Here is a 15703-nt window from a genome sequence, read left to right on the forward strand (position 1 = left end):
GATCCGAAATAGTGGTAATCAGCACCCCGTTGTCTGGCCTCACTCTGCCCTACACACGCGTCATGGGGTCGAGTTGACGCATTAACAACTCTTGCAAAGACGGACACTTTTATTGGCTATCAGCGTGACGGCTCGGCGTGGTCAACCGCATTTTACGCTTTTACTTCAAACGAAGGAGGGGACATCTTCCCCAGAAGCTCCGCCCCATTGGGTTTTTTTTTTCAAAGAAAATGCCATGAAAGGTTGGGGGCTCTAGGTTGGGTGGGAGAAGGGTCAGTGTTCAAGGAAATAATAAAGATTTGGTAAGTGGTTACAACATTTAACGGACATCATCCCCTAAATGGCCAGTGTCTTATGACGGATGTCCAGTACGGAAGAAGTTTTGTTCTGTGGATACTTATGAAACCGTTAATTTAGTCAAGCCACAAGCGGCCTTTTCTTATAGAATATATACAGCCGTATTATATATACAAAATACAGTTTTTATTGCATTTAATGAATAAGATCGTACATACTTCTTGGTGTTAACATAAAGGAATAATTTAATTACTAGACATTGTAAATATGCATCATTTAAGAGGTTTCTTTTTCCAACGTAGAACTATAGAACTACGATAGGGAAAACAAGTCAAATAGTTCAAGATCTGTTCTTAATATTTTGCATCTATTTTGATTTGAACTGCTAAGTGTTCGATAAAGTGTATTGGTCAAGGCACTGGAAATAGAAATGCAACCTGATGTGAGTTCGCCCTACATGTTATGGCAGTACATGAACGCTATGAAACCGCAAAAGTCTTCGGATTATGTTTTGCACCCTGCGTTTACTCACCCGGCCACTGCTTACACCACGCTACAGCCCGGCTGTGAGCAGAGCGTAGGAAGCTATGGCTACCAGCGCCATCAGCAGCAGGTGCACCATCCATACATGTACAGCAGACACACAGACGTAGCCTCGAAACAAAATTTCCAAAATGAAGGGACATTTACTAGAAATAACGTGAAAAAGCATAATTACAAAAATAGGACTGAACGCTTAATGAAAGCAAGTTATAACGAAACGAAACACTCGGAAGAGCCCGTAGACTTAATCTCTTTGACTAAATGTCCAAGAAGCAGCTCGCCGATGAAAGGCTCCTCCTTCACGATAGATGCCATTTTGAGAAGAGATGAAAGGGTTAAATCTCATGGCGATGACGCCATTGCGTCGGACGATTCTCTTTTGACAACGCACGTGAAGCCTGAGCATACATTTCCCTCAGAAAGAGTCCACTCGACGTCTCCACCTTGCATGACAGCCTGCTCTCCCACATCTGGGCGGCTTTACGGTCCACCGGTGATGCACAGCACTCCTTGCAGTCAGGAAAGGAAACACGGCCGGTTCTACGACTTTCCTCAACCCTATTTGTTTCACCAGTATGATTCTCTGCAAAGTCAGCACCAGCAGCCACACCACCATCCTCATCACCACACACAAACCTTAGGATCGTCTCAGTTAACGTCTTCTTCGTTAACATCATTGTCCAGTCTGTCCTCTGTGTCGTCACCTGCTTCCATTTCTCCAGAATCAAGTGCAACGTTACACAAGGGTAAGAGCAGTTTTTACTTTAACAAATCACAACCTATTGTACTACACTGTATGCAGCAAAGATATGTCCCACAAATAATAGTTAAAAATTTTATAAATTAAGTAAGGTCAAGATAATATTAAATACCAGCGAAATATTGTATTTACTATAAATAGTTTAACTGAAAAAAATCTTTAACGATATGATAGGATTTTTTTTTAATCAAAGGAACAGTATGTAGGCCTCAATATTTTGATAAATACTCAGACTTAGATGTTTTATTATTCTTATTGGAAATACTATGTGATTACATGGATTCTTTTGAGGCGCGGTGGCTGAGCGGAAAAGCGCTTTTCTTCCGAACTGGGGGTCCCGGGTTCGAATTCTGATGAAGACTGGGATATTTAATTTATATATCATTGTGCGCCTCTGAGTCCACCCAGCTCTAAAGGGTACTTGACATTAGTTGGGGAAAAGTAAAGGCGGTTGGTCGTTGTGCTGGTAACATGACACCCACGTTAACCCTAGGCCACAGAAAAAGATGACCTTTACATCATCTGCCCTATAGACCACAAGGTCTGAAAGGGGAACTTAACTTACAGGGATTCTTTACAACGATAAGGTTATTTTTGCCACACTCAACGCATTGGTTCTAAAATATTTACGCTTTTATTAGTTACTCATTGTAGAATATTGACAAGGGTCGCCCGCCGCCGATTTATTCTTTTTCCATTTGAAACAGAATTAATTAGTTACAACAAACAAGCTGAAGTTTTGCACAATTATTTCATTTACCTGACAAAACATAAAAAAAAATTAAACAATAGTTAACTAACTATTGGTAATTAATTATTTTGTTTGGTATCTCGAACAAGGGAAAGGAATTGTCCTTGACTGAATCGGTGGCATTTGTTGAATTAGTCCGCTCTATAGGTTGCGGCTCTAAAATGAAACAAACAGAATATAACTATACAAACAATCTTTTCTTGTCATAAGTACCTCACTGGCATAGCACTTCGGCCAGAGGAGGTGTGAGCCATGAGTTCGAATTCAGGTCTTTTTTTTTTTTTGTTTTTTTGTTTTTGTTTTTTGTCTTTTTTTGTTTGTTTGTTGTAAATGCTTTTAAAAACCAATTACGGTAAAATTCATCCAAATATCCATTCTTTCTCCCCCCCCCCTCATTTGTCTAACTGGTCCAGATAAGTGATAGGATCTTAGCGTATTGAGAAAGCTAAAAGCATAAAAAAGCGCTAAACAAAAACATTGGTAATATATTTTTTATGGCACAGATTTATTGTTGTTGGTCTAAATCTATTCCTATACTAATGACATGACTGATCCAACACTAATTGATACAATTACACTTCGTATAAGCTTTGTTTTTGTTTTTAAAATATTTCTGATGTTTTTCTTGTTTACTGTTCAAAAAGCCATCTACGACCTGGTGGTTTTCTCGTATTAATCTTAGAGAGATTTAGTAGGAGGACATTTTATTCTGTCTTCTCAGCGTTCAACTCAAGACAGAACGTATAACAATTGCTTTTTTTTAGGTCGATGTAGAGTCAATTCTACATCGTACAGACCTTTGGCTGAGCGGTAAAGCACTTGGCTTCTGAACAGGGGGTCCCGGGTACGAATCCTGATGAAGACTGGGATTTTTTATTTCGGGATCTTTGGGCGCCTAGGAAAAATATATGTGTGTGGGCGTGCGTGTGTGTGTGTGTGTGTACATAATTAATCTTTATTACATTCTGACCCTTCATTCTTTTGGAAGACGTTTATTGTACCATAGAATAGGTTCGTCCTGGAGATAGTGGAAAAATTGTAGACTCCCCGCCATTGTCAGCAAGGGGGTCTGGGGGAGCGCTGTGATCTCCAGCAGCGCGGGGCGAAGCCAAGTAGGCCTACTATTTCCGGTATCGAAAGCCAACAAAATGCATATTCTGAGGAATCTAGGCCTACATTGCATTGTCATGCTATTAAAAAGTGTTATTTCAAAAACCTTATGTAGCCTACTATTCTTACTAACTTAGATCCTCCCGCTTCGTTCAGCACATTTGCCGGCAAGCTGTTTCCACAAAAATCTATCATTGACAATGTCTGAAGCCACTTCCCACCAACTCTTTGGACCTACATGAGAGTGTGGCGTCAAGTTGTACAAGGATGTCCCTGTTTGCGCTTTCCTCGTAATGGCCACCATGTCATCGCAACTCTTATTATGCGTAATTCATTTTGTCGGAAAAATGTCCCGCAAACCTCATGCGACGCTCTGTCCCAGCCTTACTAAGAGGTCGACTCCTAGTTCGACATAGGATTTCCTTGATTGAGACCCGATCTTTAGATTTTATATCGAAAAGGGAAGTTTTATCGTCAAAATCATTTGGGGGGGGGGGGGGGGGAAGGGGGTTAAACTTAAAAATCTGTGGAGCTTTTTTTAAAAAAAATTCAAAACCCCCTTAGCTACGCTTATAGAATTTTGTTACTGTAGTTTGCTTCAGAATAAATGTTTTCAACCTCAAAACTCTCTGTATGGTGGTATTTAAACTCATTTTCATTGGGGGGGGGGGAGGTTTACAGACCTGTAACGTGGCAACGAGCTATTGGTCTCCACAGCCCACAAGTTGCGAGGTTGCAGCTTAGTGTTTGGCCTTCTATGACGATTGGTCTCGATTGGACTCGGTGAATATTACGGTGAAACGCATCGTGTATTTGTATTTGCCACGGGCCGAAAAGGCAACACTGTTTTGGATCATTATATATTTTAGTTTGGCTTGACATTCACATAAAATAAAATTAAATATAGACCAAACCATCTGATGTAGGCCTAATGATGGGGGTGTTAATTTTTTTTTTTTCATTTGTAATAATGTAAATTATAGGGGCTATAATCGATTTTTTTTTAAAAAGGAGTCAAAGTATTTATCAATTTAAATTGCAAAATTTATTCTTTATAAAAAGCTTATAGTAACTCACTCTGTCTGTCTGCCTGGTACAAAGTGTGCACACGTTATTTTTCCCACAACCATTCTTGGATCAAGCTAAAACTTTGCAAATTTATACATTGACATAGACAAGACATGAATCAATAAAGGAAAGTAACCAAATAGACAATTAATGACTATTAATTCATTATGTATTTTTTAATAGCAACAAGAGAAACTAATACTTCAGTATTCACATATTATGACTAAAATTGTTGGGTTTATCCCTCTTAAATAATTATTATCGCTATTTCTCCCTCCACGCATTCTCAACGTTGATTCTTTCAAAAAACTATTTGTAGTATTTAACAAAACATGATCAACAAAAATACTCAATTAGTCAATTAATTATTGGTAATTAATTATTTTGTTTGATAAGGGAAATAGCTTGTGCAATATTGGTAGATTTAGTTTAGATAAGCTATTTAAAAAAAAAGTAAAAGGATTTTAAATATATTGCTTGTTATTTATTTATTGAGCAGGAAAGCTAGAAAGAAAACATGGCGGTAAACCTAAACGTATTAGGACGATATTTACTCCTGAGCAGTTGGACAAACTGGAGGCAGAGTTTGAGCGCCAGCAATACATGGTCGGCACAGAAAGGTGGGTGCACTTTCTGGATCAAATCTTTGTGAACTTAAGTAACACACACACACACAGACACACACACACAAGTTATACTTGTTCTTGATTGTTGACTATTTGATTGATATGAGATTCATTGAGGCGGTGTAGTACATAACGTTTAACTATATCTGCTACTTGCCGTTAACAAATCGTGTGTTGGTAAGTGTAAGGTAATAGTGTCAAACCACGGTAAATGTAAGGTAATAGTGTCAAACCACGGTAAATGTAAGGTAATAGTGTCAAACCACGGTAAATGTAAGGTAATAGTGTCAAACCACGGTAAATGTAAGGTAATAGTGTCAAACCATAAATACGTGTATAGAGTATAGTTGCAGCTGATTGCTCCATCTCAACACCAACACAAACAATATAAAAATGTATATATTTCATGGCTGGTATGAGAATTTCCACAGGTCGGGAATTTATTATATTTGGCTTGGCTCGGGGAAAATAAATAGCGAACATCACAATGTTTCTCAACCTTTGAACCCTGTTCCCAATTACTCATCACTTCCCATTTTCTGTTGATTAGTGAAGAAAAATTGGAAGTGATATCATTTCTTTAAAAAAAAAAAATTAAGTAAATGACAGGCTTTACTGACTATCTTTTTAAAAAAATTATATTCAAATATCAAATACTAGCTAGTCAATGCGACTTCCTGACTCTTCTCTCCTTTCTACACCACTGCAAGACACCGCATAAGACTCAAGCGCTACTTAACATGGGTAACAACCGGAAATGTTCGACGGAAGTCACAGAAGGTGATGACCACTGTATAAATGAATTGTCCTCGGAATCACTGATCCGTGTCCTGGTTGTGTCCAAAATCATTTTGAACTGTCCTGACATGAAGTGGTCATCGTTAACTCCCCCACAACATCGGCAGCTACCATTGCTCTTCCCCGCCCAACTGACACAAAAGTGTGCTGGGGTCTTGGAGATGACAGCATTGTTCAGGGAGTCATAATATTATGATGATCCTCTTTTGTGTCCACTCGTAACGGTTGAAGAAGGACACATTGTGGCCACTGCGTCCAGGTCCCATCGTTTTCTCACGGCACTTGACGTAAAACTGGAGATGGACAAATGAAAAGCTTAAAACTAGATCTCCCGAAACAGAAATAATAAAGTGGACAGTGGACATATGTGGCAATGATAGGCGTCCTGACAGAGGCGGACTGGATGTCAAAATCGGCCCAGACATTTCTAAACAGTACATTTCGTAAATTGTAAATCATATGATGGGTCTCCAATTATATGCCTATCTGTTCTCAAAATCATTATGTTTTTTTTATGACGTATTATAGTTTATCATCTTGAAACTGTATGCATGCTCTATAATACTCTATATCTTTAAAAGAAATATAGGACTTATGTTGCTTTTGAATCGCTATGTGTGTTAGCCCTAAAGGATGAAGCCTACTAATAGCAATGTCTACGGATGTAGGCTATTACATTATTTTTGAAAATGTGTGAGATTAAATTAGTATTACACTGTAGTCTGTAAAACATGTATTTAACTTGACGCTCATATAGCCCCTTATATAAGAGAATATTATAAAATCTTTAACAATTTTATGCGTGCCATAGTGGCATTCATGAGACCCTTTAGGCCCATTTGATTACCGGCCCACCGGGCATTTGCCCAAATACCCATATAGCCAGTCCGCCACTGCATCTTGGTCTAGTGTAGAGACATCTTGGTCTAGTGTAGAGACATCTTGGTCTAGTGTAGAGACATCTTGGTCTAGTGTAGAGATATCTTGGTCTAGTGTAGAGACATCTTGGTCTAGTGTAGAGACATCTTGGTGTAGAGACATCTTGGTCTAGTGTAGAGACATCTTGGTCTAGTGTAGAGATATCTTGGTCTAGTGTAGAGACATCTTGGTCTAGTGTAGAGATATCTTGGTCTAGTGTAGAGACATCTTGGTGTAGAGACATCTTGGTCTAGTGTAGAGACATCTTGGTCTAGTGTAGAGATATCTTGGTCTAGTGTAGAGACATCTTGGTGTAGAGACATCTTGGTCTAGTGTAGAGACATCTTGGTCTAGTGTAGAGACATCTTGGTCTAGTGTAGAGATATCTTGGTCTAGTGTAGAGACATCTTGGTCTAGTGTAGAGACATCTTGGTCTAGTGTAGAGACATCTTGGTCTAGTGTAGAGACATCTTGGTCTAGTGTAGAGACATCTTGGTCTAGTGTAGAGACATCTTGGTCTAGTGTAGAGACATCTTGGTGTAGAGACATCTTTGTCTAGTGTAGAGACATCTTGGTCTAGTGTAGAGACATCTTGGTCTAGTGTAGAGACATCTTTGTCTAGTGTAGAGACATCTTGGTCTAGTGTAGAGACATCTTGGTGTAGAGACATCTTTGTCTAGTGTAGAGACATCTTGGTCTAGTGTAGAGACATCTTGGTCTAGTGTAGAGACATCTTGGTCTAGTGTAGAGATATCTTGGTCTAGTGTAGAGACATCTTGGTCTAGTGTAGAGACATCTTGGTCTAGTGTAGAGACATCTTGGTCTAGTGTAGAGACATCTTGGTCTAGTGTAGAGACATCTTGGTCTAGTGTAGAGACATCTTGGTCTAGTGTAGAGACATCTTGGTGTAGAGACATCTTTGTCTAGTGTAGAGACATCTTGGTCTAGTGTAGAGACATCTTGGTCTAGTGTAGAGACATCTTTGTCTAGTGTAGAGACATCTTGGTCTAGTGTAGAGACATCTTGGTGTAGAGACATCTTTGTCTAGTGTAGAGACATCTTGGTCTAGTGTAGAGACATCTTGGTCTAGTGTAGAGACATCTTTGTCTAGTGTAGAGACATCTTGGTCTAGTGTAGAGACATCTTGGTCTAGTGTAGAGACATCTTTGTCTAGTGTAGAGACATCTTGGTCTAGTGTAGAGACATCTTGGTCTAGTGTAGAGATATCTTGGTCTAGTGTAGAGACATCTTGGTCTAGTGTAGAGACATCTTGGTCTAGTGTAGAGACATCTTGGTCTAGTGTAGAGACATCTTGGTCTAGTGTAGAGACATCTTGGTCTAGTGTAGAGACATCTTGGTCTAGTGTAGAGACATCTTGGTGTAGAGACATCTTTGTCTAGTGTAGAGACATCTTGGTCTAGTGTAGAGACATCTTGGTCTAGTGTAGAGACATCTTTGTCTAGTGTAGAGACATCTTGGTCTAGTGTAGAGACATCTTGGTGTAGAGACATCTTTGTCTAGTGTAGAGACATCTTTGTCTAGTGTAGAGACATCTTGGTCTAGTGTAGAGACATCTTGGTCTAGTGTAGAGACATCTTGGTCTAGTGTAGAGACATCTTTGTCTAGTGTAGAGACATCTTGGTCTGGTGTAGAGACATCTTGGTCTAGTGTAGAGACATCTTGGTCTAGTGTAGAGACATCTTTGTCTAGTGTAGAGACATCTTGGTCTGGTGTAGAGACATCTTTGTCTAGTGTAGAGACATCTTGGTCTAGTGTAGAGACATCTTGGTCTAGTGTAGAGACATCTTGGTTTAGTGTAGAGACATCTTGGTCTAGTGTAGAGTGTAAACTCATCCTGAAACTAGTTTAATAAGGACTGCAATAAAAATAAATTTGAAAAAAATTAAATTGCTCTCCAAATGAATTTCTCTACACAGTCTAGCCTTTCAATAAAATTATTTAATTAGCGAAGGAGTGAAACTATTTTAATTATTTATTATTTTCTTTAATATTATTCATTTCTTTTTATTTCATCAGCTGGATAAATGATTTATTTAGGACCAGGCTTGAAAAGGTCACAACTATCATTTTTTTGGCCTTCTGAAAGCTAACATTTATCAACACAATTAGGTTCTCTTGGGATTTAAATATACAATTGAAAAAGTTCTCATAAATAATATTGTATAAAACACTAAATCAAAACTTACCGAATTCCATGAACGTATAGCTTTATAAAAACTAAAGCAAATGTAGGCTACTAAAAAAAAAAAAAGTATCCCCCTCTTTTTCCAGAAAATAAAATCCTAGCTACTCCCATGCTTTGACAGATGTAGAAACATTTTCGATTGAAGACAAAATAAACAGTTCGTGTTAATCCACAGTTCAAGTCTCTGCAGTTGTAACTATTTGTATCCAGCCGTAAGGCCAGGTTTATTCTCTTGTAAGAATGAAATGTATGCAACTCATGTTTAATATTGCATAGAATCTTAATATATGGTTCAGTGAGCCCACGACAGGTTCAGTTCACAAACTGTTCTGCCAATTACAAGCTCTCTCTGTAATTTGTCACACTTAGCTATCTCATTTATTTAACTTTACTTACTGGGATGTACTAAAGTCAGCAATTGGTCTAATAAATTTCGATTCATGAATGTTTATATTAGACTTTCAATGATCTCGCAAGCAGGACATCTGTTTTCGACCTATTAGTGTAAGAGGTTTGCATAATAATAAAAGTAATCCTAAGATAATTCTCGTCACCTGTCAGCAGGCAGTACTGCTGCAGACCTTCTACATCACCAGAAACATTCCACAGTGTAGGGGAGACTACATTGAATTTTGGTCCCCTTTAATTAACGAAGCTTTATCCTGTTAGTGCCAGAGTATGAAAATTAGTTCATTTTTACAATAGTAATAATAAATAAATATGTTAATTTTTTTTATATTTTTTTTTTTTTGCTTCATTTTTAATGACCAGAAAATTTAATATCTCATAACCAAGAAACAGTACGGAGGAGGACTTTTATTTGTTAATGGAAGTAGCAGACTCAATGTGGAGTACTTTAATAGGGAAAGAAATGTTTTATGTTCACCTGGACTCCACATTTGATCATATCTTAAGTTTTTTGTTAACGTTTGGTAAAATTTATTTTGCACAAATTTTATTTTAATCACAAAAGTACAAAATTATATTTAAAAACAATCATTGATGTCTCTGATTAATTGAGAAATAATTGAAGAGTCATTTAGTTCTAGCCAAAAGTGATAAAACCAGAATTTCACAAAAACAACTCATAATTTTTTTACGATTTGATGAACTTTTTGCAATCCTAGATTCAACATAACCGACAGGTATACTAAAACTAGAAGGACAAAAAAAAATAAGTGGTAACGAAATTTACAAACATTTAGCTGTGGTGGATGTGTGATAAAGTGCTTGGCCTTCGAACCAAGGGGCCTCGAGTTTGAAGATTGATATTTTGAACTTCGGGATCTCCAGGACGCCCCTAACTCCACTCAATTCTAATAGGTACCTGAAATAAGGATCAAGTTGAAATTTTGCACCATTATTTCTTGTACCTGAAAACAAGAATCAATAATAATATTGACTATTTGTAACTAATTATTTTGTTTGGTATCGAACAAGGGAAGGAAATAGTGATTGACATATGTGGTGATATAAGTGAAATTAGTCCCCTTTAGGAATGAACACGTTTTTTTTATGCATCTAAAAAGGGACAAAGGTAATATTCACCAAGATACCCCTTTCTCCCGCCCCACCCACTTTCCCAATGAGTCCAGACAAGAGATAGGATCATATCGCATTAAGAAAGCTAAAAGCATGAAGTTGTACTAAACACAAACAATTGGTAGGCCTATATTTCTCATCGCACAGATTTATCATCGTTAGTCTAGGTCTATTACAAATTTAATCAAACGACTGATCCAAACTAATTGCTACATTAATTACGTTTAATATACGCTTTGTTTATTTTTTGTTGTTGTTTTTTTAAAATAAATCTTTGCAAATCCGATTCTACTCGACTCTCATGCATATATTTTTGTTCTGATGTCAACTTTTGCGTGACTAAATAGGTCCGCGAGAAGACGTTTGACACCAAGATGATATTACGATAATACATTTCGAATGATTTATCTCGAATGTTCTTCGCAGTATTGGTCAGTGCTGCCTTCATTATTTGACTGAATTTGACTATATAATTTTTGGTTTACTAGGATGAATAGTGTTTTCTAAATGACACACGAATGCGTTCTTCATCTCTATTGCACAAAAATGCTTCAATATCAACAGGACCCACCCTTTCTTACTTGAACTTTATTTGACCTGCGTTCTTCTACTTTAAGAAAAAGTGCGTTCTAGACTCGAGGAAAATGAATTTCTGAGGCTGATAACGCAGGAAAACGCTTGGCCCTGGAGCTTAGCGCTCCACCAGACTCACCTGCAGGATTTGTAGAGCACCTGCTGATATTCCACCACTAATTTCAAAATAACCTACCTAGCACAGAAAACACTTTAAAATATATACGAATCTCTACTTCCGAGAAAGAAAAAGACTTAACGGACTAGCTTTAATTAACAGTTATTACGTGAATTTGGATTCCAAACAGATCACATAAGAGTATATGTACAAATTCAGAGCTGTTTGATTAACTAAACCAGTGATGCCCAAAACGCGGCCCGCGAGGCCAGATCCGGCCTGCGGCATGGTTCCATCAGGCCCTCCGAAATATCCGTACAACGTGTAGAAAATCCGCTACCCCCTAAAGAAAGGTTGAAATATGTCTCTTTACCTACGTTAGGCTACGCAATTTTTCTCCGATTGATTGGTACCATGACCTTTAACATTTGTGCGTTTATGAAATGTGACTATTAATGTAGAATCTACCAAAAAAAATGAAAGGACCTTTACCTTTTGTGGAACATGATGTGGCTGTTTAAAAAAAAGAATAACATATAAACGGCATTTAAAAATAAATTTGACGTCATTCGAATAAAAAGATTGTTAAACTATGTCTACAGATTGGAAGATTAATGAGAATATTTACCAAAAAGAGACAAGAAAATAAGTCGGCGTTAAGACTAGCTACAGTTGCTCACATTTTTAATAGAGAAATGAAGCCATTTTCTGAAGCATGAAAAAAAAATAATATCCCATGAATGTAAGTGCTAGATCCACAGGTTTCTAATCACAAAGTTTCATTTTCATTTCGTTTTCGTACCTTTTCGTTTATGTGTCAGAAATTAAAAAGGATCGCAGGTTGATTGATGTACCATATCACTGAACTAAAGAGTGAGTAAACTCGACCGTCTTGCCAGATAGGCTTCTTATTTAAGTGAAAAACGAACAGAAATCTTCTTTACGAAATAAAACACTTTAATTTCTCAACTTGAAATCTCGAAAAAATATGAAACTCACACTACAAATACACAATATCATTTCATTTCACTGGTAGATTTACAAAAGTAAGCATAATAAACTTATTTGAATAACTCAACGACCCCGATGGTTGTCTTTCCATGTTTATATGCTCATAATCTATGTCTCCCGTTGTTCGAACTAACTAACTAATCTATTTTTAGTAATATGGATATTAAATGTCTATCGTATCTGCTGGAAGCTAATAATGAATTGTAAACCACATATTTATGCAAACAATAAGACAGCGATGCGTATTATGAATATCTTCTCGAACTTACTTTGCTGAAACAAACTTCATTATTCAAAACCTGAGAGTTTTGACGATTATATTATGTGACATCGATATATATGTCAAGAAAACCTGAGAATCGCGTTATAAAAATGTGGCTTTAACTCCCTTTTCTTATTAATGCTGGACTCCTCTGGAGGAGCTCACAGCGCTCCTCTGATCAACTTGCTGGCTAAATGAGGTGCAAAATATTTTTTAAGCAGCTTTAAAACCGTACCAGATCTGACACTGCATGATGATTAACTTGTAACTGTTTATGCTTTGTATTAAAATGTATTTAATTTATTTAAAATCTACGAATGGAAGATTTTGAAATGTTTATTAAATGAAAATATGTGGTAGCACAGAATGTGAAGAATGGGTTCCTTCTAATAATAAAACTGAATTCCCCCCCCCCCCCTTCCCCCATTTTTCAGGTTTATTGAACTTTCATGAATACTGTCTCGTAACAACGTTGCACTATCGCACTGAAAGCACATGATTGTGTCAGCTATTTCTTGAAATGCCTTTAAATGCACAAACTATGACATGTAATTTTTGTAAGGGAAAAAGATGGTCTCTCAATACATTCATTGCCAAAAAGAGATGCTATGAAATGAAGATTGTCAACGATTTCTTTGTTTGTCCTTTTATTGCAGATATTACCTGGCCGCATCTTTAAACCTGACCGAAGCACAAGTTAAAGTCTGGTTCCAGAACAGACGCATCAAATGGCGGAAGCAACACTTGGAGCAGCAGCAGGCGAGACTGGCGCAGGGTGACCTCTTCCGGGATGTGGATAATGACTACGACGAGGAGTCTGAGTCCTCCGATGCCGAGGACATGTTAGAGGGCAGATCTACAGACCTGCCTCAGCAATCACATCATAACGAGAAAGCTGAAATTTCCAATGAAACAGGCTATGCCAGCTCTTAGGAGGCATGAAGACATTGTATTTAACATCCGGGTCATCGAAATTTGTAAGGGATACTTGAAGTTTGGCCACTGCATTTCTTCTGTTATAATTTAGATAATCATAATGCTCATTATACTTAATTAGACTTAGATCCTGCCGCGCAGTTCGGCTCCTCGGGCGGCAAGCTATCTTCACATAATCCTCATAATTCAAGTGATTACTTGCTACATCACACAACTAATGTTTAATAATGTTTAATGATGTTTGTTTAATAAATAATGTACATAGCTATCATTTTTTGAGTTGTTACTGTTAGTTTCTCTTTCTAAATAACAACACTTTTACTACAGTTTAAACCTAGATATCAACTCAATAAAACATTACGAAACTGGAACAGACACAAAATAGAGCAGTGAGATTCATAACAAACACATTTTCGCATTTGACAAAAGTAAAAAGTAAAAACACTAAATTTAGAAAGGCTCCAGGAAAGAAGACTTAAAAGTAAAGTAACAATTATACATAAAACACTAAACCATAATCTTCAAATACAAAATCTAATAAAATACTCAGAAAGACACAAAATAAAGGTGCACTACATACGCCATATGCTTGGACAAATAAGTCACAAATTTGTACTAATGCTCCATTTTCCTATGTGCTATTGTGCATGGAGTGGTTTGCCTGAGCCAGCCAGGAAAACCAATGACTTGGCAGAGTTTAAGTCATTGGTTAATATGCATGTATTTTATAAGATAAGATTTAAGATCTGTAAAAGAGATTTAGAATTTTTACTTTGTTTTGTGTGTTGTTGTTTTCTTTAAATGAATTAATTCAAACACGTGGTTTCTCCTTAGAATGGGCAAAATTAAAATAATTATAAGCCGATTCAAAGTACAATTATACACAAAATGATAAATCTTCAGCTATAACTACAAGCCCGAAATTAATCCACCAACGTTGGCAGACCAAAGAATGTTCCATTTAAACAAGGATGTCCGTATAGGCCACTCACGCTTAATTATAGGGACCTCCATTTTTTTTTGGGGGGGGGGGGTGCTAAAAATTGTCCGACAATTGTCCGACTAAATTTGTTTTTAAGTTATAATGATTATAAGTTAGAGATCTATTATTTCACTATCTGTTTACTAATTGTAGCCCGCATATCAGTTTTACCCTCTAGGTAAATCTATAATAATATTATAATATAACATTAGTATCTTTTAATCTCTATTAACGTAGGGCCTTATCAAGTCTAAATTGGTCCTATGTCCACTATAATGGAAAATCAGACTACCCAAAGCTACTATACAATTATAGTTTCCAGTGATAATGCTCAATAACGAGAACAAGGGACACAAAATATCAACAACAACAAATTAAATTCCGACAGAAGACAAATGTAATTAATGTTCTTTATTACTTCCCTTGCATTGTTATTCCCCCCCCCCCCCCGGGCCATTTTTTTTTTTTTTTGTTGCATTCAATCAATTACAAATCTCGCACTAAACAAACTGTTTCGGTTGTGTCCGTAATAGATATCGTCTGGCAAATAACACGAAATACGAAGAAGAATTTTTTAGGAGGCGCTAAAAGGGCCATGACGGATATATACTTTTTTTTTCTCTCACTATTCTCCTTCTTTCCCCTTCAGGTCTCGAGCAACTCAAAAAATCCACCCTCCCCTATTAAAAAAACAACAAAAAAACAAACAAAAAAACCCAGTAACATCAGTGTTGTTAGAAAAAGAAAACGTGGAAATAAAAATGTCTGATGTGAGCAAGTTAAAGAAAAAAAAAATCAAGAAGGGACACTAATATTGTGGTAATTTCTCCTTCCGCTTGTGGGTTAATTAGTGAAGTGGACAAGATGGACCAATCAATCAGCATTGATTACATTCTCTCCACTAGCAGACGTCCGCCTCGTTTTAATGACCAGATTTTCTTGTTCCCGTGGTTTCTTCGAGCGAGCGTGATGCCAGTTTGGATGTTCGGTTATTTCCCACTTATTTTCCAGACAATTGGTTTGCTCACGAGTTAAAAAAAAATAGTATGGAAGTACTCGGTAAAGGAAATGGAGGGGGTGGGGAGAGATACGGACTATAAATAACTAAAGAAGTTATTCATCCTTGACTTTCTCACAAGAAAGCGTCGGATTTAATCTCCCATAAAGGCACCAGGATATTGGCACGTGATTTTCGTTAGAAT

At 37.1% G+C, this 15703-nt stretch overlaps 1 protein-coding gene across 1 annotated transcript; it reads left to right on the top strand.

Moving 5' to 3' along the window:
- The first annotated feature begins 364 nt into the window (after positions 1 to 364).
- LOC106079894 (homeobox protein H2.0-like) lies at positions 365 to 13725 on the top strand. Its single transcript, XM_013241145.2, has 3 exons — positions 365 to 1586; positions 5029 to 5149; positions 13240 to 13725. Exons 1-3 carry the CDS (start codon positions 728 to 730, stop codon positions 13514 to 13516), a joined length of 1257 nt encoding a protein of 418 aa, XP_013096599.2. The 5' UTR covers positions 365 to 727; the 3' UTR covers positions 13517 to 13725.
- The last annotated feature ends 1978 nt before the right edge of the window (positions 13726 to 15703 follow it).

The sequence above is a fragment of the Biomphalaria glabrata genome, chromosome 1 (assembly GCF_947242115.1).
Source record: "Biomphalaria glabrata chromosome 1, xgBioGlab47.1, whole genome shotgun sequence".
NCBI classification, from domain to species: domain Eukaryota; kingdom Metazoa; phylum Mollusca; class Gastropoda; family Planorbidae; genus Biomphalaria; species Biomphalaria glabrata.